This window comes from Heterodontus francisci, chromosome 40, assembly GCF_036365525.1.
Source record: "Heterodontus francisci isolate sHetFra1 chromosome 40, sHetFra1.hap1, whole genome shotgun sequence".
In the NCBI taxonomy this organism is placed as follows: Eukaryota; Metazoa; Chordata; class Chondrichthyes; order Heterodontiformes; family Heterodontidae; genus Heterodontus; species Heterodontus francisci.
This window is the reverse complement of record NC_090410.1, coordinates 15,797,578-15,816,278: the sequence shown is the minus strand read 5'-3', so window position 1 is coordinate 15,816,278 and position 18,701 is coordinate 15,797,578. Positions and strand designations below refer to the sequence as shown.

At 47.5% G+C, this 18,701-nt stretch overlaps 1 protein-coding gene across 1 annotated transcript; it reads left to right on the top strand.

The window, feature by feature from the left end:
• The first annotated feature begins 275 nt into the window (after nucleotides 1-275).
• Nucleotides 276-17,633, top strand: psmd8 (proteasome 26S subunit, non-ATPase 8). The gene is made up of 7 exons (XM_068019121.1): nucleotides 276-423; nucleotides 4,508-4,580; nucleotides 7,330-7,432; nucleotides 10,043-10,208; nucleotides 11,072-11,172; nucleotides 14,265-14,376; nucleotides 16,960-17,633. The coding sequence occupies exons 1-7, from the start codon at nucleotides 313-315 to the stop codon at nucleotides 17,095-17,097; spliced, it is 804 nt and encodes a 267-aa protein (XP_067875222.1). The 5' UTR covers nucleotides 276-312; the 3' UTR covers nucleotides 17,098-17,633.
• The last annotated feature ends 1,068 nt before the right edge of the window (nucleotides 17,634-18,701 follow it).

Genomic DNA, 18,701 nt, shown 5'->3' with positions numbered 1-18,701 from the left:
TGTTCAGACAAAAGTTTTTAAAAACTTGTTTTTAATATCCCTATGACTTTTGGTGATGAGTATTCCCCTGGGTTGCTCACAGGATATTGTTGCTGGAGGTTTCCTTCCTCCCTCCCTCCCTCCATGTTGAGCTGAGCTACAGCAGGTAGTGGCCCTTTAAGAGCGGGGGCTGAGGGGCGGGGCTGAGCGCCCTTCCGAAGATGGCGGCCAGGCGGCGCCAGGGCGGTGACGCCACATCCGGTGAGGCCGGGTGGTGTCGCAAAGTGGGGCCGTTGCCTTGGTGATTTGCCGTTGAGCGAGTGCGGAGTCACCATGGCCGGGCAGCTGGAGCAGGCGGTGGGGATGTACGAGCAGCTTCGGAGTGAGTGGAGCCGCAAGAACCCGAATCTCCGCAAGTGCGAGGAGCTGCTGGTCAAACTGAAGGTGAGAGGGAGAGTGTCCGGGCAGAGAGAGGCCGGTGAGCCGGGAGGGAGGGGTGAGACCACTCACCCCCATCACCCCCCCCCCATCATCACCCCCTCCCCCATCATCACCCCCTCCCCCATCATCACCCCCTCCCCCATCATCACCCCCTCCCCCATCATCACCCCCTCCCCCATCATCACCCCCTCCCCCATCATCACCCCCTCCCCCATCATCACCCCCTCCCCCATCATCACCCCCTCCCCCATCATCACCCCCTCCCCCATCATCACCCCCTCCCCCATCATCACCCCCTCCCCCATCATCACCCCCTCCCCCATCATCACCCCCTCCCCCATCATCACCCCCTCCCCCATCATCACCCCCTCCCCCATCATCACCCCCTCCCCCCATCATCACCCCCTCCCCCCCCATCATCACCCCCTCCCCCCCCATCATCACCCCCTCCCCCCCCATCATCACCCCCTCCCCCCCCATCATCACCCCCTCCCCCCCCATCATCACCCCCTCCCCCCCCATCATCACCCCCTCCCCCCCCATCATCACCCCCTCCCCCCCCATCATCACCCCCTCCCCCCCCATCATCACCCCCTCCCCCCCCATCATCACCCCCTCCCCCCCCATCATCACCCCCTCCCCCCCCATCATCACCCCCTCCCCCCCCATCATCACCCCCTCCCCCCCCATCATCACCCCCTCCCCCCCCATCATCACCCCCTCCCCCCCCATCATCACCCCCTCCCCCCCCATCATCACCCCCTCCCCCCCCATCATCACCCCCTCCCCCCCCATCATCACCCCCTCCCCCCCCATCATCACCCCCTCCCCCCCCATCATCACCCCCTCCCCCCCCATCATCACCCCCTCCCCCCCCATCATCACCCCCTCCCCCCCCATCATCACCCCCTCCCCCCCCATCATCACCCCCTCCCCCCCCATCATCACCCCCTCCCCCCCCATCATCACCCCCTCCCCCCCCATCATCACCCCCTCCCCCCCCATCATCACCCCCTCCCCCCCCATCATCACCCCCTCCCCCCCCATCATCACCCCCTCCCCCCCCATCATCACCCCCTCCCCCCCCATCATCACCCCCTCCCCCCCCATCATCACCCCCTCCCCCCCCATCATCACCCCCTCCCCCCCCATCATCACCCCCTCCCCCCCCATCATCACCCCCTCCCCCCCCATCATCACCCCCTCCCCCCCCATCATCACCCCCTCCCCCCCCATCATCACCCCCTCCCCCCCCATCATCACCCCCTCCCCCCCCATCATCACCCCCTCCCCCCCCATCATCACCCCCTCCCCCCCCATCATCACCCCCTCCCCCCCCATCATCACCCCCTCCCCCCCCATCATCACCCCCTCCCCCCCCATCATCACCCCCTCCCCCCCCATCATCACCCCCTCCCCCCCCATCATCACCCCCTCCCCCCCCATCATCACCCCCTCCCCCCCCATCATCACCCCCTCCCCCCCCCATCATCACCCCCTCCCCCCCCCATCATCACCCCCTCCCCCCCCCATCATCACCCCCTCCCCCCCCCATCATCACCCCCTCCCCCCCCCATCATCACCCCCTCCCCCCCCATCATCACCCCCTCCCCCCCCCATCATCACCCCCTCCCCCCCCCATCATCACCCCCTCCCCCCCCCCATCATCACCCCCTCCCCCCCCCCATCATCACCCCCTCCCCCCCCCCATCATCACCCCCTCCCCCCCCCCCATCATCACCCCCTCCCCCCCCCCCATCATCACCCCCTCCCCCCCCCCCATCATCACCCCCTCCCCCCCCCCCATCATCACCCCCTCCCCCCCCCCCCATCATCACCCCCTCCCCCCCCCCATCATCACCCCCTCCCCCCCCCCCCATCATCACCCCCTCCCCCCCCCCATCATCACCCCCTCACCCCCCCCCATCATCACCCCCTCACCCCCCCCATCATCACCCCCTCACCCCCCCCATCATCACCCCCTCCCCCCCATCATCACCCCCTCCCCCCCCATCATCACCCCCTCCCCCCCATCATCACCCCCTCCCCCCCCATCATCACCCCCCTCCCCCCCCCCATCATCACCCCCCTCCCCCCCCCCCATCATCACCCCCCTCCCCCCCCCCATCATCACCCCCCTCCCCCCCCCCCATCATCACCCCCCTCCCCCCCCCCCATCATCACCCCCCTCCCCCCCCCCCATCATCACCCCCCTCCCCCCCCCCCATCATCACCCCCCTCCCCCCCCCCATCATCACCCCCCTCCCCCCCCCATCATCACCCCCTCCCCCCCCCATCATCACCCCCTCCCCCCCCATGCCTGCTGACCTTTGTTTGTTCTGAGTGTTTGTTCACTGGCTAACATTCATCCCTCATCCAACATCAGCAAAGACAGATGAGCTGATCCTTTCACTCACTGGTTTGTGGAACCTTTCTGTGCACAAAGGGGCTGCCTACAAAACAGCTGTGACCTCAGTTCAAATGTCCTTCATTGGCAATGGAGTATTGTATGACATCCTGAGAATGTGAAAGACATTGTATAAATGCAGGTTATTTCTCGACCTGGAATCAAAGGTCAACTAAACATTCAACTTACAGCCATGCTGAAACTACAGCCACAGAAATAAAACTGTCAAATGTGCTGTATGAGCTGGGCAACAATTCAGCTCCTCCTGTTGAACTGCCTTCTCTTTGGATCTCCCTGGCTGTGCAGTGTGAGACTGATGCATGGTGTTTCCAGTTTAACAATAGAGAGGGTTTTCAGACCTTCATTTAAAAAATTGACAGCACCAAGGAATGAATAATAAGTTCAGAATCAACATTGGATCCTGGATGAAGGTGAAAACTGAGGGGTTTTCCAGGGTGGTCAGTTATCTTAATTCTCCACAGTTTTATATAAAACTCCAGACCGATTTCCTTCCTTCAGTGAGAGTGCACTCCTGCCCTAAATGAGGTGCCATTGACACCCCTTCTGCCATCAAAGTGGCCATTCTTCATATGTGAATCTAGACAGTGGCCTGTTCTACCACATGAGGCCTCACCAGGCCATGACCATTATGCACAAAGCCAGTCATATTCTGAGGATAGTTGCTATTGAGTAGTTTGAAATATCTAGTAGGTGCAGTTGTTCAGTCACCATCTTGAGCAATAGTTTTATTGGTTTGCAAACTAAGTGAAATTCCTCCTGGGGCAAAAGGAGAAATCCTGTTTTGTACTCGACTTTGACTTTTTCACTAAGTTACAAATAGGAAGGATTTCATCCTGAAATGCATTCCCAGAGTCTTTAAAGCAATGAATTGTCCATCTCACCTTCTCCGTTCCAGTTTAAGCAGAGGATTTGCGAGCAGTATTAAGCAGTGTGGTAGCTAACAAAAAAAAAATACCTACTGGGATTGAGTGTTGCTGTCCTCAATCTTTGCTTATTGGTCCTTATGGGGAGAATTTTATTTACATAGAAAGTTGGTGTGATATGGAACACTGCCTGTAAAGGTGCTGGGAGCAAATTCAATAGTAACGTTCCGTAGGGAATTCTGTCTATATTTTGAAAAGGGGGGGAAAAAAATGCAGGACTCTGAGGGAAAGAGTAGGGGAGTGGGACTAATTTTGAAGAGCTGGCATGTACATGATGCGCCAAATAGCTGCCTTCAGTACTGTGACACTCTGTAATTCAGTGGAAATCATAGAATCAGTGATTTATAAAGGTTTAGCATAACTTACTTGCTTTTTTCATTTAAAACAGCTGTATCAACTTGTCCTTCCGCCTTCAAAGAATTGTGTATGTAAGCCTCCAGGTCTCTGTTCCTGTACCCCATGAAATTTGTATCATTTAGTCTATATTTCCCCTCCACATTCTTCCTTCCAAAATGCATGACTTTGCACTTTTCTGTGTTAAATATCATCTGCCATGTGTCTTCATTTCACCTGTCTGTCTCTACACTACTGAAGCCTGCTGCTAACCTTACCATTGCTTACAACATTTCTGAGTTTGTGACATCTGCAAACTGTATATCCAAGTCATGAATATATATTAAAATTAATTCTGTTTCCACCTTTGTTCCATTGGCTGACGCTGTTGTTCCTATTTCAGGTGGCGCTGCTGGAACTGAATTTCCTGCCCACCTCTGGCACAAAGCTGACCAAGCGACAGCTCATTCTAGCCCGTGAGTATCATTATCACTGACAGTGAGAGCAGTGTAACTCCTCCTCAGCTAGATTCAAAAAGATTGTGTTATTTTACATTAGTCATAGAGTCGTACAGCATAGAAACAGGCCCTTCGGCCCACCGCGTCCATGCCGACCATAATGCCTATCTATACTGATCCTACTAGCCTGCATTAATTCCATATCCCTCTATGCCTTGCTCATTCAAGTACCTGTCCAGATGCCTCTTAAATGTCACTACTGTTCCTGCCTCCACCACCTCCTCAGGCAGCTCATTCCAGATACCCACTATTCTTTGTGTGAAAAATTACCCATTTGAACTCCTTTAAACCTCCTCCCTCTCACCTTAAATCTATGCCCTCTTGTTTTAGTCACCCCTACCATGGGAAACAGACTCTGGCTATCTATCCTATCTATGCCTCTCATAATTTTATATACCTCCATCATGTCCCCTCTCAGCCTCCTTCGCTCCAGGGAAAACAGACCCAGCCTATCCAATCTCTCTTTATAACTCAAGCCCTCCAAACCAGGCAACATCCTTGTGAATCTTTTCTGCACCCTCTCTAGCTTAATCACATCTTTCCTGTAGTGCGGCGACCAGAACTGCACACAGTACTCCAAATGCGGCCTAACCAACGTCATGTACAACTGTAACATGACGTCCCAACTCTTGTACTCAGTGCCTCGGCTGATGAAGACAAGCATGCCATACGCCTTCTTCACCACCCTGTCTACCTGTGTTGCCACTTTCAGGGAACTATGTACTTGCACCCCAAGGTCTGTCTGCTCAAGAACACTCCCCAGGGCCCTGCCATTCACTGTATATGTGCTGCCCTGGTTTAACTTCCCAAAGTGCATCACTTCACACTTGTCTGCGTTAAATTCCATTTACCACTCCCTTGCCCACTTTCCCAGTTGATCTATATCCTGTTGTAACCTTAGACAACCTTGAACAACATTGAACTGCTAAATTTCAACTGACCGTGAGGTGAATTTCTTCCTTTCAATATTTTGCTCTGTAAATAGTTTTGTGGTATTTGCACTTTGGTATCCAACCCAACTTGCATTTATTTAGCATCTTTACCATAGTAAAAACAACACCACTGCATTGACATCCCTCCTAAGGTGCAGTGCTCAGAATTGAGAATACAACTCCAGCTGAGGTCTAACCAGTGTTTTTAACGGTTTTGCAAAACATCCTTGCTATCGTGTTTGGTGCCTCTATTTATAAAACTGAGGATCCCTTATGCTTTTTTTTTCAACAATTCATCCCTCATTGTTTGCTCTGAAAAGAAGTTCAGCTCTGTGAGTCTTTGCTATTGCTCACAGCTTTAAATGCTGCAACTAGCCTTTGCCGACTTGTCCACATTCTCCAGTGCATCAATGTCCTTTCGATGATCAGGTGTGCAGAGTTGCAGAGAATTTTAAATGTGACCGCACTGGAGTGTTCACCAGACTAATCCCTGAGATGGCAGAATTGTCTAATGAGGAGAGTTTGCAGAAACTGGGCCTGTATTCTTTAGAGTTTCAAAGAATCACAGGTGATCTCATTGAAACTTACAAAATTCTTTCAGGGCGTGACTGGGTAGATGTGGATAGGCTGGTGAGTCTGGAGTAAGGGGACTCAGAATAAGGGGCAGACCATTTAAGACTGAGATAAGGAGAAATTTCTTTACTCGGAGGGTGGTGAATCTGTGGAATTCTCTACTCCAAAGGGCTGTTGATGCTCAATCATTGAGCATGTTCAAGACAGAAATCAACAACATCAAGGGATTATGGGGATAGTGGGGGAAAATGTCATAGAGGTAGATGATCAGCCATGATCTGTTTGAATGGTGGAGCAGGCTCGATGGGCAAAATGGCCTACTCCTCCTCCTATTTCCTGTGATCCCATGATTGTCTGTGGAATTGCAGCAAGGTGCCTTCATGATGGATCTGAGCCAACTGCAGTGATAAAGCTGGGTATTCTGTTGGTTCTTACAATCTTTGTGTCCATATTTCCTTTGTGGTTCTCACACGCACATCTTATTGGTTCCTTCAGACATGCCTAAACCCCTTATTCCCGGGTAGTTGAAAGTTTTAATGGAGTTACTTCATCTTGCGAGTTACTTGCTACAGTTTAATGGTGTCTTATCTCAAGACTCTACCATCTGTTCTGCCAATCCCATAGCATCTCCAGATTTTTCCTGAATACCAGCTGTCTGTGTCTGTTAATCTTCCTTTAAGTACTTTCTCAGCTTGTTGTTAAACGTGCTTTAGCTATCATTAAAGTTCTCAATATATTCAGATTTCCAGTATCTGCAGTATGTTGCTATTTTGCTTTTGTGTTAAAGTTCCTCTTGTTATTTGGGATGCTTAACAGATTTTTCCCTTAATGGGGCATCTGGAGCAGCCTTCGTGCCACTGTAATTCATGAACTTATTTAACTTTCTTAGTTTCTTGGCTTTTTATTTTTCCAAGCCTATTTACTCTGGTCTGAGGAGCTCCCTCCATAGTCGTCTTGTTGCTTCCTTCCTCTTAAAAAAAAAAAACAAAACCCCTGAAACTCTTCAATCCAGTAACCCTCCTAATTCTCCACCATCGTCCAACATGAAGCATCTTGGGGTGCTTTAATACTATCAGGGGACTGCACAGATACAGGTGCCCTGTTAAGTTTCCTTTTTAATTTAATTTCTTTGTCCTGTTTCTGTTTATCAATGACTCTTTGTGGAATTAAAACTTCTTGTCCGGGTGCCTTTTATTTTAAAGGGGATGTTCTGGAAATTGGAGCACAATGGAGTATCCTGAAGAAAGATATCCCTTCGTTTGAACGTTACATGGCACAGCTCAAGTGTTATTACTTTGACTACAAGTAAGTATTGTTGAATGACACCAGGACCAAATGGATTAAAGTATGAACGCAGGTTGCATAGTCAAGGCTTGTATTCCGTTGAGTATAGAAGATTAAGCAGTGATCTAATTGAGGTGTTTGTGATGGTGAAAGGCGTGATTAGGATAAATAGAGAAACTGTTTACTGTTTTCTCTAGTGAAGGAGAGCCAACGTGGCATAACCTTAAAACTTTAATTGGAGGTAGACCATTCAGGAGTGATGCTGGCAAGGGTAGTGGAAATCTGGAACACTGTTTCCTCCAAAAAGTTGTTTGGGGGGTGGGGGGCAACTGCGATTAATAGAATTTTGATAGGTAAGGATTGCGGAGCCAAGGTGGGTAAATGGAGTGAAGATGAAGATCAGCTGTGATCTAATTGGATGGTCTACACTTGTTTATCTCTTTTATCATTGACCCACCTCTCTTGAAGGTCCTGCCTTATCTTGGGGTACAGTTTGAAGGTAACCACCTGGCCTTTGATTCCTAAACCAGACGCCCATTGCTGTCCAAACCTAGACGGAGAGCAACAGCAAGCTATTCAACCATGAGTCCATCACCACTGAACTTGATCTGATGGGTTTTATTACTGTTTCAGGATTGCAGCTTTGAGAGGCTGTAAGCCAGTGGTACTCAGGATAGGCTGGGGCCATTTTTGGCTTGCCCTCCTTGACAGTCGGTGCTTCTTGTGCCTTGAAGCCTGGATAGATGCAGGTTGCTGGCTGAATTGGCAATCAGCACTGTCCTCTTTGCTCGCTATCAAAAGAAGGGCAGAAAATCTGGGCTCGTGGGGTTGGATGAAGCAGGGTGGGAGAAGGCTCATGTGGCACTTAAATGCTAACCTAGACTAGTTGGACCAAATGGTCTGTTTCTGTAGAATTATCCCAACTGAGTGATTCAATTGTCCAGATTCTTTTCTCCTGCCGTGCTCGTGCTCTCTTCCCCTTATGTCCGCATTGACTGAAATCAGGAGCTCATGGTATAGGGAGTCACAGACTCATCACCACTGCATGGTACAATGTGCAATTGTACAGTATTGAGATTCTCAAGCAAGATGTTGGATAAGGTTACGCTGTTTGGCAAACAGCTACTGTAAGGAACCTGAGGAGTTTAGTTTAGAGATACAGCACTGAAACAGGCCCTTCGGCCCACCGAGTCTGTGCCGACCATCAACCACCCATTTATACTAATCCTACACTAATTCCATTTTCCTACCACATCCGCACCTGTCCCTATATTTCCCTACCACCTACCTATACTAGGGGCAATTTATAATGGCCAATTAACCTATCAACCTGCAAGTCTTTGGCATGTGGGAGGAAACCGGAGCACCCGGAGGAAACCCACGCAGACACAGGGAGAACTTGCAAACTCCACACAGGCAGTACCCAGAATTGAACCCGGGTCGCTGGAGCTGTGAGGCTGCGGTGCTAGTGTGGGTGTGCTATAGTTATTCTGACTTTTGAAGAGGGTAGACGATCAGTGGTTGGGGTTGAAGTAATTAAGTCAGTGCTGCAGGTTGTCCATTACTTTTTTTTTTATTCTTGGGAAATGGGCATCACTGGCAAGGTTGGCATTTATTGCCCCTTGTGGTGGTGAGTCACTGCCTTGCATACAGTTGAGTGGCTTGCGAGGCTGCTTCAGAGGGCAATTAAGAGTTGATCACACTGCTGTGGGTCTACTGTCACAGACAGACTAGACCTGGTAAGTAGATTTGCTTCTCTAAAGGGCTTCATAGAATGGTTACAGCACAGAAGGAGGCCATTAGGCCCATTAAGCCCGTGACCGCTGTCTGCAGGCCCATTTTAGCTAGTCCCACTCACCCACCCTATCCCCATGGTCCTGCAAATCTTTTCCTTTCAGGTGCTTATCCAATTTCCATTTGAAAGCCACGATTGAATCTGCCTCCACCACTTTCTCAGGCAGCACATTCCAGATTGTAACCATTCGCTGTGTAAAAAGTTTTTCCCCATGTTGCCTTTGGTTCTACTGTCTGTGGCCTTAAATCAGTACCCTCTGATTCCTGACTCTCTGTCAGTGGGAACAGTTTCTCTCTAACTACTCTGTCTAAACCCATCATGATTTTGAAAACCTCTATCAAATCTCCTCACAACCTTCTCTTTAAGGAAAGCAACCCCAGCTTCTCCAATCTATCCATGTAATTAAACTCCCTCATCCTTGGAACCATTCTCGTAAATCATCTCTGCAACCCCTCTAAAGCCTTCACATCCTTCCTAAAGTACGGTGCCCGGGATTGGACACAATACTCCAATTGAGGCCGAGCCAGATTTTTATAAAGGTTCAACATAACCAGTTAGGTTTTCATGATGGTCTCCATTGCTGAAACGAGCTTTATAATTAATCTTTTTAAAAATTTAATTAAGTTTTATATTTCCCAGCTGCTGTGGTGGGATTTGCACTCATGTTTATGGATCATCAGTCTGGCCTCTGGATTGCTAGTCCGGTAACATAACCACTTGTGCTACAGTACGCCATAGTGAGTGTTCACTAGCTGAGCGCTCGGAGTGTGCTGCTTTCTTTGCGTCCACTTGCCTGTTTGCCTGTGGATTTGACGTGTCTCCTTTTGCCTTTGCAGGGATGAATTGCCCGAGTCAGCCTACAAACACCAACTTCTGGGGCTGAACCTGCTCTTTCTCCTGTCTCAGAATCGGGTGGCTGAGTTCCACACGGAGCTGGAGAGACTGCCTGCCAGAGATATACAGACAAATGTTTACATCAAACACCCAGTCTCACTTGAGCAGGTACACATATCCAGGCCACAGGCAGTGAATTGGATGGGGAGGAGGAAGGACGAGGCTTCAAGAAGTAAACACGATGTGATCATTTACTACTTGATTGATTTCATTTCATCTCTTGAGAACTGAGTTGCTGGGGCTTCACTGGCTAGATTGTATCAGCTGTAACATCGGGTAGGACTCGCCTCTGAGTCAGACGTCATGGATTCAAGTCCCTTTCCAAAGACATGAGCACAAAATCGAGGCTGACATTCCAGTGCAATGCTGCAGGAGTGCTGCACTGTCCGAGTGCTGTCTTTCAGATGAGATGTTAATCTGAGGGTCCCATCTGCCCTCTCAGTGGCACTATTTGAAGAAAAGCAGAGGAGTATTCCCCTGTGTCCTGGCCAATGCTTGCCCCTTAACCAACATCACTAAAACAGATTATCTGGCCATTATTACATTACTGTTTGTGGGATAAAAACAAAGTGCTGGAAATACTCAGCAGGTCTGGCAGCATCTGTGGAGAGAGAAACAGTTAACGTTTCAGGTCTCAGAGATCTTGCTGAGCAAATTTGCCATGTTTCCCGCTGCACATTAGCAACTACACTTTAAAAGTACTTCATTGGCTGTAAAGTGCTTTAGGGTGTCCTAAAAGATGCTATATAAATGCAAGACTTTCCACTGCATGGGTTGCTAATGACATACAGACTGTAGTTTGGGCACCCTTTATATGTCTGATTCTGTCGAAACCTTTGCACCAAAAGGGTTAAGGCTTTTAAGTGGCTACATCTTGGATTTAAGAAATAAAAACTGAAAATATGTGTGCAATTTAAAAATTCAAGCCCTTTCCTATGGGGTATGTAACATTCCTATATATTGTATTTCAGTATCTGATGGAGGGGAGCTACAACAAAGTCTTCCTGGCAAAGGGAAACATCCCTGCTGAAAGCTACACCTTCTTCATTGACATTTTGCTTGATACCATTAGGTAAGTGGTTGACTCTTAACTGCTCTCTGAAGTGGCCTAGTGAACCACTCAATTGTATCCCCTACTAGGATTGCCAGGAAATGGCGGCCTTGCCAGCAACACATGTCCCGGAAATTACTTTTTTTTTTAAATCGGGGGTCATCCACAAAGGTGTGAATCCTGTCTTGTGACAAGCCTTGTGTTCTTAAATAACCAGTCCTTCTGAATGGTATTTTTGCCTGAATCCGAGACCGATAATGGGTGAAATCAGCTACGAGTTCTCTCGGTAAAAAAATGAAACCAGTCTCAAACCTGGGGTCTCGTTGGAAAATGACAACTCAAAAGGAAAAGGCTGCAGATTCCCAAAGCTACAGTGCGTGCCGTTCTGCAGTTGTCTGCCAGTCCAAGTGAGGGTGGAATACCATGGGCTGGTCAGCACAGAAGTGGGAATCCCAGGCCATTGTGATGCGAAGCAATGACCCGAATTTGTGAGCAGAAATTCTACATGATGTGAGCCCTTTTATGGTGGAATCGTCCTCTTGCAAAATCCTTTGTCTTGTCTTATCCTAATGGTTAATTTAAACTGTAAGATCAGACGGCCTGGTTATGGTTTGAGGAGGCCCTTGGGATGTTGAGTGGCAGTTGGTAATGGAGCTGAACAGCACCTACCTGGGGCTGCTGTTGGAGAAAGGAACCATGCGAGTTACCTGGAGTTATAAATAGCAGTATAGCAAATAAAAGCCAAGAGATCAGGCTAGAATTCCATAACTCACTGCTTAGGCCTAAGCTGGATTGTGTTGTATTGTGGATAATTCCGGGCACCTCACTTCAGGAAAGACATAAAGGCCTTAGAAAGGGTACAGAGGAGGTTTACCAGGATATTACTAGGATGAGGGACTTAAGTTATGAGGAGGGGTTGGATTGGAAAGTTTTGGACTCTGCTTGGAATAGCGAAGGTGAAGAGATACCTAGTAGAGGTTTTCAAGGTGATGAATTTTGATTAAAGTAGATAGAAAAGCACTACTTTCTCTGGCGAATCTGTCAATAATCACAGGCCTTAGATTTAAAATCATTGGTAAAACGCCTAGAGGGGAGATTAGAAATCTTTTCCATCAGAGTTGTCTGGATCTGGAACGCTGTACCTGGAAAGATGGGGGAAGCGGATTCCATCAATTTTAAAACTGAGTTGGGCGGGTACTTGAGGATGAGGAACTTAGTAGGTTATGGACAAAAAACGGGCTGTGGGATGAAGCACTGCTGTTCTTTCAGAGTCAGCACAGGCACGATGGGCAGAATGGCAGCCGTTTGTGCTGTAAGTGTTTGATTCTAACTGAAGGTGCCTGGGAATCTTTTCATTCTCTATCTGTGGTTGGATTAAAAGTTAATGACCTGAATGTACTTCATAAAGGCGCCTTACTTGCTGTTTGTCATTTTTATAAATGACCTGGAAGAGGGTGTAGAAGGGTGGGTTAGTAAATTTGCGGATGACACGATGGTCGGTGGAGTTGTGGATAGTGCCGAAGGATGTTGTAGGTTACAGAGGGACATAGATAGGCTGCAGAGCTGGGCTGAGAGATGGCAAATGGAGTTTAATGCGGAAAAGTGTGAGGTGATTCACTTCGGAAGGAGTAACAGGATTGCGGAATACTGGGCTAATGGGAAGATTCTTGGTAGTGTAGATGAGCAGAGAGATCTTGGTGTCCAGGTACATAAATCCCTGAAAGTTGCCACCCAGGTTAATAGAGCTGTTAAGAAGGCATATGGTGTGTTAGCTTTTATTAGTAGGGGGATCGAGTTTAGGAGCCACGAGGTCATGCTGCAGCTGTACAGAACTCTGGTGCGGCCGCACCTGGAGTATTGCGTGCAGTTCTGGTCACCGCATTATAGGAAGGATGTGGAAGCTTTGGAAAAGGTGCAGAGGAGATTTACTAGGATGTTGCCTGGTATGGAGGGAAGGTCTTACGAGGAAAGGCTGAGGGACTTGAGGTTGTTTTCGTTAGAGAGAAGGAGGAGAAGAGGTGACTTAATAGAGACATATAAGATAATCAGAGGGTTAGATAGGGTGGATAGTGAAAGCCTTTTTCCTCGGATGGTGATGGCAAACACGAGGAGACATAGCTTTAAGTTGAGGGGTGATAGATATAGGACAGATGTCAGAGGTAGTTTCTTTACACAGAGAGTAGTAGGGGCGTGGAACGCCCTGCCTGCAACAGTAGTAGACTCGCCAACTTTAAGGGCATTTAAGTGGTCATTGGATAGACATATGGATGAAAATGGAATAGTGTAGGTCTGATGGTTTCACAGGTCGGCGCAACATCGAGGGCTGAAGGGCCTGTACTGCGCTGTAATGTTCTATTACTACAGCTGACTGCAAAATGACATCTGCAGCATTGCTTGAAGCAGCTGCACATTAGAATGATCAGTACTTAAAGGCAGCTTCAGAATATTTATCCTTTGCACTTTTAGCAGCTTTCTGTAAAGCCTATTTCTGCGACGATCGCTATCCACAATTGCAGATGCCTCAGGGAAAACAGACAGCTTCCTCTGTTCTAAAAACAGAAAATGCTGGAAATACTCGGCAGGGCTGGCAGCATCTGTGGAGAGAGCAACAGAGTTAACGTTTCAGGTCAATGACCTTTCAGCAGAACCTTTCCCCAGCTTCCTCTTCGCCTGTATAATTGACTGAATTATGCATGCATCCTCGCGGAAGAGAACTGTTCGATGACCTTGTGAACCTTGATTTTTGAAAGGTCTTTGACAAGGTGCCACCCAAGAAGCTCCTTTAATGTGATCAAGCCCTGTGGGATTGGCAGGCAGATCCTGAATTGGGCCCGTATACATAACCATAGAACTAAGTTAAATGTCAGGAGGTTTTACTTTTCACAGAGAATCATTGACTTGTGGTGCAAGTTGTGATTCACTGCAAGCGTTCAACAGGGAGCTGGAAAAATTCCTAACTCTGACATACAGAGGTAGCTGGAGTATTGGACGTATGGCTCTGTCCTCCCCTTGACCTTGTTTAAATTTTTGAGCGTGCTTTGTACCCCTACATTGGCCCACTTTTTCTTCTCCCTTGCGTGTTAATTTCATAATGAACTTCAATTTCACCTCAGGGATGAAATTGCTGGCTGCATCGAGAAGGCTTATGAAAACATATTGTTCAGTGAAGCTTCGCGGACGCTGTTTTTCACCACACCCAAGAAGATGACAGAGTATGCGAAGAAGGTTGGTACTCGCAGCTTGGAGTTACTCACATCAGTGACTGGTACAGAGAATCAGTTAGAGGAATGCAGCCTACGGATGATGAATTTAATGTTTACTGATTTGAATTAAGTGTTAAGAACTTAGAATGCATGTGCTGCAGAGGTATGAGTTTAGAGTGCTTAAGAGACAGGTATTTCCCTGAACTAAGCAGTGCCTCTGAGCTAAAGGTTTGGCAAACAAGCTAGAACTGAACAGATTGCTGATAGTATTTCAAAAAAAAACTCAGCCCAGGCAAAAAAGGAAAGCAGATTCAAGATGAAGTGCGGCCAGGGTGATGATTAAAGTCATTTAAGAGATGGTTAGATGGAAAATGATGGGACTGGCAGTAGAGTATAGGGACAAGCAAAGAGAGATTAGACTGAGTGGGATATTAAAGGGTATAGGAAGTGAGGAGGAGAGTGGGATTAGACTTCACAATAGATTTCAGAAGTTCTCAAGCTCAGTTCCTGAACAGCACATAAGTTAACAATGTGTCACAATTGGTTTTATCATTTTCTTTTTACAAAGTGCAAGGCCCATTCCAATTTATATATACGTGGGACCAGCATGTGGACACTACAGTGAGTAACCAAGGTGTTTCGGTTGGAGATTTGATAGTAATGGTTGATGCAATATTATTGATCAGAAAATAGAACATTCCTGTTACACTGAAATGTCGTGACTGTTCCTCCCACCCCCCCCCCCCCCCCCCCCCCCATGCTTTCCGGGAAACAGCTTCTGTTTGGAGCAGGATAGTGGGATTGGACTGGGTGCGATAGGATATTTGAAGGGAATGGGAAGTGAGCAGAGGCGGGGGGAGGGTGGGGTCTTGTCCATGAGACCTTCCTTGTGTTCACTTGACCCTATTCCCACTAAACTGCTGACCACCCAGCTTCCCTTCCTGGTTCCCTTGTTAGCTGATATTAACAATTCTCTCTCTCTCCAGGTATTGTCTCTCTCTCTCTGAAATCTGCTGTCATCACACCTCCCCTCAAAAAAAAAAATCAACCTTTGACCTCACCATCCTTGCAAACTATCAACCTGTCTCCAACCTCCATTTTCTTTCTAGTCCTTGAACTTGTCACCTCCCAAATCCATGCCCATCTTTCCTGGGACTCCAGATTTGAATCTCTCTAACCAGTTGTCCGCCTCTGCCACAGGACTGAATCTGTTTTTAGCAAAGTCACAAATGACAGCCTATGTGACTGACAATGGAAAAGTATACCACCTCATTATACCTTTCTTGACTTTTCTGTAACCTTTGACACGGTATTCTCTTCCAATATGTCTCCACTGTCATATAGCTGGGTGGAACTGCATTCTCCTACTTTCATTCTTATCTATCTAAAATGTTAGCCAGAGTATCTCTTTCAGTGGCTTTTTTTGCTCCCATGTTGTTACCTGGTGTCCCCCAAGGATCTATCCTTGATCCCCTCCTATTTCTTATCAACCTGCTACCCCTCAGTGACATCATCTGAAAATAGAGTGTTTGCACGTGCACTGACAACACCCAGCTGTAACCACCCCAACCAATTTTGACTCCTCCACTGTTGCTATATTATCAGACTGCTAGTCTAACATCCAATACTGGATGAGCCGAAATTGCTTCCATCTAAATATTGGGAAGACTGAAGCCATTATCTTCGGCCCCTGCTACCAACTCCGTTCCTCTCCCTGGCAATTGTCTTGAGGCAACCTTGGTGTCATGTTTGACCCTGAAATGAGCTTTCGATTACACATGCATACCATTACCAAGATCGCCTACTTCTACCACTGTAACATTGCCCCACTCCACCTGCCTCAGCTCATCTGGGACTCTCATTCGTGTCTTTGTTGTCTCTGTACTTGACTATATCAGTGCTGTCCTGGCCATCTTCCTACATTCTACCCTCCATAAACTTGCTCATTCAAATCTCTTCTGTCCATATTCTTACTCGCGTCCAGTCCCATTTACCCATTGCCTCTGTGCTTGCTGATCTACATTAGCTTACGGTCAAACAATGATTTGATTTTAAAATTCTCAACCTTGCTTTCAAGTTGCTCCGTGGCACCTCTATCTCAGTAATCTCCTCCACCTCCATAACCCGCCTGCTAATTTTGGTCTTCTGTGCAGGCCTGATTTTAATTGCTTCACCAATGGCTGTGCCTTCAGCTGCCTAGGCCCTAAGCTCTGAAATCTCTCAAACTGCTCTGCGTCATTACTGCTCTTCCCTCCTTTAAGATGCTGCTTAAAACTTTGACCAAGCGTTTGGCAATCTGCCCTACTGTTGCATTATGTGGCTCGTGTCCAATTTTGCTTCATAACACTCCTGTGAAGAGCCTTGGGACATTTTAATTGTTAAAGAATCTATATCAATACAGCTATTATGGTTAGACTAAGTGGGATATTAAAGGGTATAGTCTAAAATTGTCATTTTCCATGTTGTAATATTCCATGATGCTACAAGGATTGAGATCCAGTATGTCCATGGTGTCACTATCGCCTCTACTGTCAGTGGTATGTTTGTGTATTACTGTCCGCGAGCTCTTTTACTCACTGTGGCTCCTTGTGTGTCTCTGTTGCAGCGTGGCTGGCTCCTGGGTCCTGATAACTATTACTCATTTAGCAGCCAACAGCAGAAGCCAGAGGAGGCTACAATCCCGTCCACAGAACTGGCGAAACAAGTCATCGAATATGCCAGACATCTGGAAATGATTGTCTAATAGAGAGAGAGAAAGGACTTTTTTTGGGATGGGGAACGGGCGGGACTGTTGTTTTTTCCTTTGGGGTGAGAGGGGTGTCTGGTTTGTGATGTGGGAGTGGATAGTTAGATCTGCACCCACCTGATCCAAAATAATGCCGGACATTGTGAATTCTTTGTACTGATGGACTGGCTGTGAAAAAGGTGGGTGAACTGCGCAGAACATGGGAGCCACTGACCTCCAAGTGGGCTGCCAAGTTCTTGCGTGCTGTTTCCATTCTGTGCACAATGTTTCAATATCTGTACCAGTGGGACCTGATGGTGTTGAATCTTTTTAACCTTTGATTTTCAATATGCAAAAAATTCTAATTCCTCCGAGGCCTTTGTGCCTCCCTGAGACCCGAATGCATAAATGTCAGTATTTTAAACACTTGGTCACATTCAGTTCAGGCCAGGCCAGGCCTAATAAAGTGGGTGACCATTAGTGCTGGATTTTATCTGTGTAATCTGACGAGCCTCACCTATCTTCCAAATTAAACCCAAACTGTTATCTCACAATTCCAGTCTCTTCATTTAACTTTTTATGGTTTAATAGGAACAGTTTTTTGCATCAAGTTGCATTTAAGGGAAAGCTAGATAAGTACATGAAGGAAAAAGGACTAGAAGGATTTTCTAATATATGGAAAGGTGTGGGAGGAAGCTAAGGTGGCGCATTGACCTGTTGGACTGAATGGGCTGTTTGTGCTGCAAATTCTGGGTAATTCTCTGTAGTTTAAGTAGAACATTGTCCAGCCTTGAAATACCTTGATCTGTTGCTGCTGCTTCTCCCTACTGAACTTAGCAGGTAGAGACTTGCCACCTCCCTCTGTATTCAGCTGGAAAACTCAAATGCATTTCATTCTACCCAATGTCAAGATACTCACCTGAGACAGTTATAACATTCACTTTTAGTTGCCCTCATTGGGACCTGGTTACATGTAGGACAAAGGATTGGCTGTGGTGTTTTTCATAAATCTCAGTTGCCAATATTCCAATGGCTTTTCTAATAGTTTTTTATTTCTCTAGTTAATTGTATTGTACAGGGCAAAGTATGAAGGTGCAAAGGCAATCCTGGGTTAAGCTTGTACATGCAAGGGCTACAACATACCCTCAAGAAAGAAATGGCTCTATTGCACAATTTCCCCCTGCCCCGCACATCCCCAAACTTGCATTTGCTTAAATATAAGAAATTTTTTTTTGTTTTTTTTTCCCTGAGCCATGCTTTGTGAGGGAGCAATGAGGTTGTAGCTGAAGCAGTTGATGATATTTGGATAATAAAAGCAAAATACTGCAGATGCTGGAAATCTGAAATAAAAACAAGAAATGCTAGAAGTACTCGGGTCTGGCAGCATCTGTGGAGAGAAGCAGAGTTAACGTTTCAGGGCAGTGACCTTTCTTCAGAACATTTCTGATGAAAGGTCACTGACCTGAAACATTAACTCTGCTTCTCTCTCCACAGATGCTGCCAGCCCTGCTGAGTGTTTCCAGCAGTTCTTGTTATTAAGATTTGGAGTCTGAGTGCAGGTCTGAGAGTGAGGAGTGTATAGATGTGGGAAATATACCAAGTCTTAGAGTTTGGTTGAGTCG

Coding starts and splice junctions, on each gene's coding strand:
- psmd8 (XM_068019121.1), top strand. CDS start 313: ATGGCCGGGCAGCTGGAGCAGGCGGTGGGGATGTACGAGCAGCTTCGG. Junction 10,209..11,071: donor ACCCAGTCTCACTTGAGCAG/GTACACATATCC, acceptor ATTGTATTTCAG/TATCTGATGGAGGGGAGCTA. Junction 14,377..16,959: donor TGACAGAGTATGCGAAGAAG/GTTGGTACTCGC, acceptor TCTCTGTTGCAG/CGTGGCTGGCTCCTGGGTCC.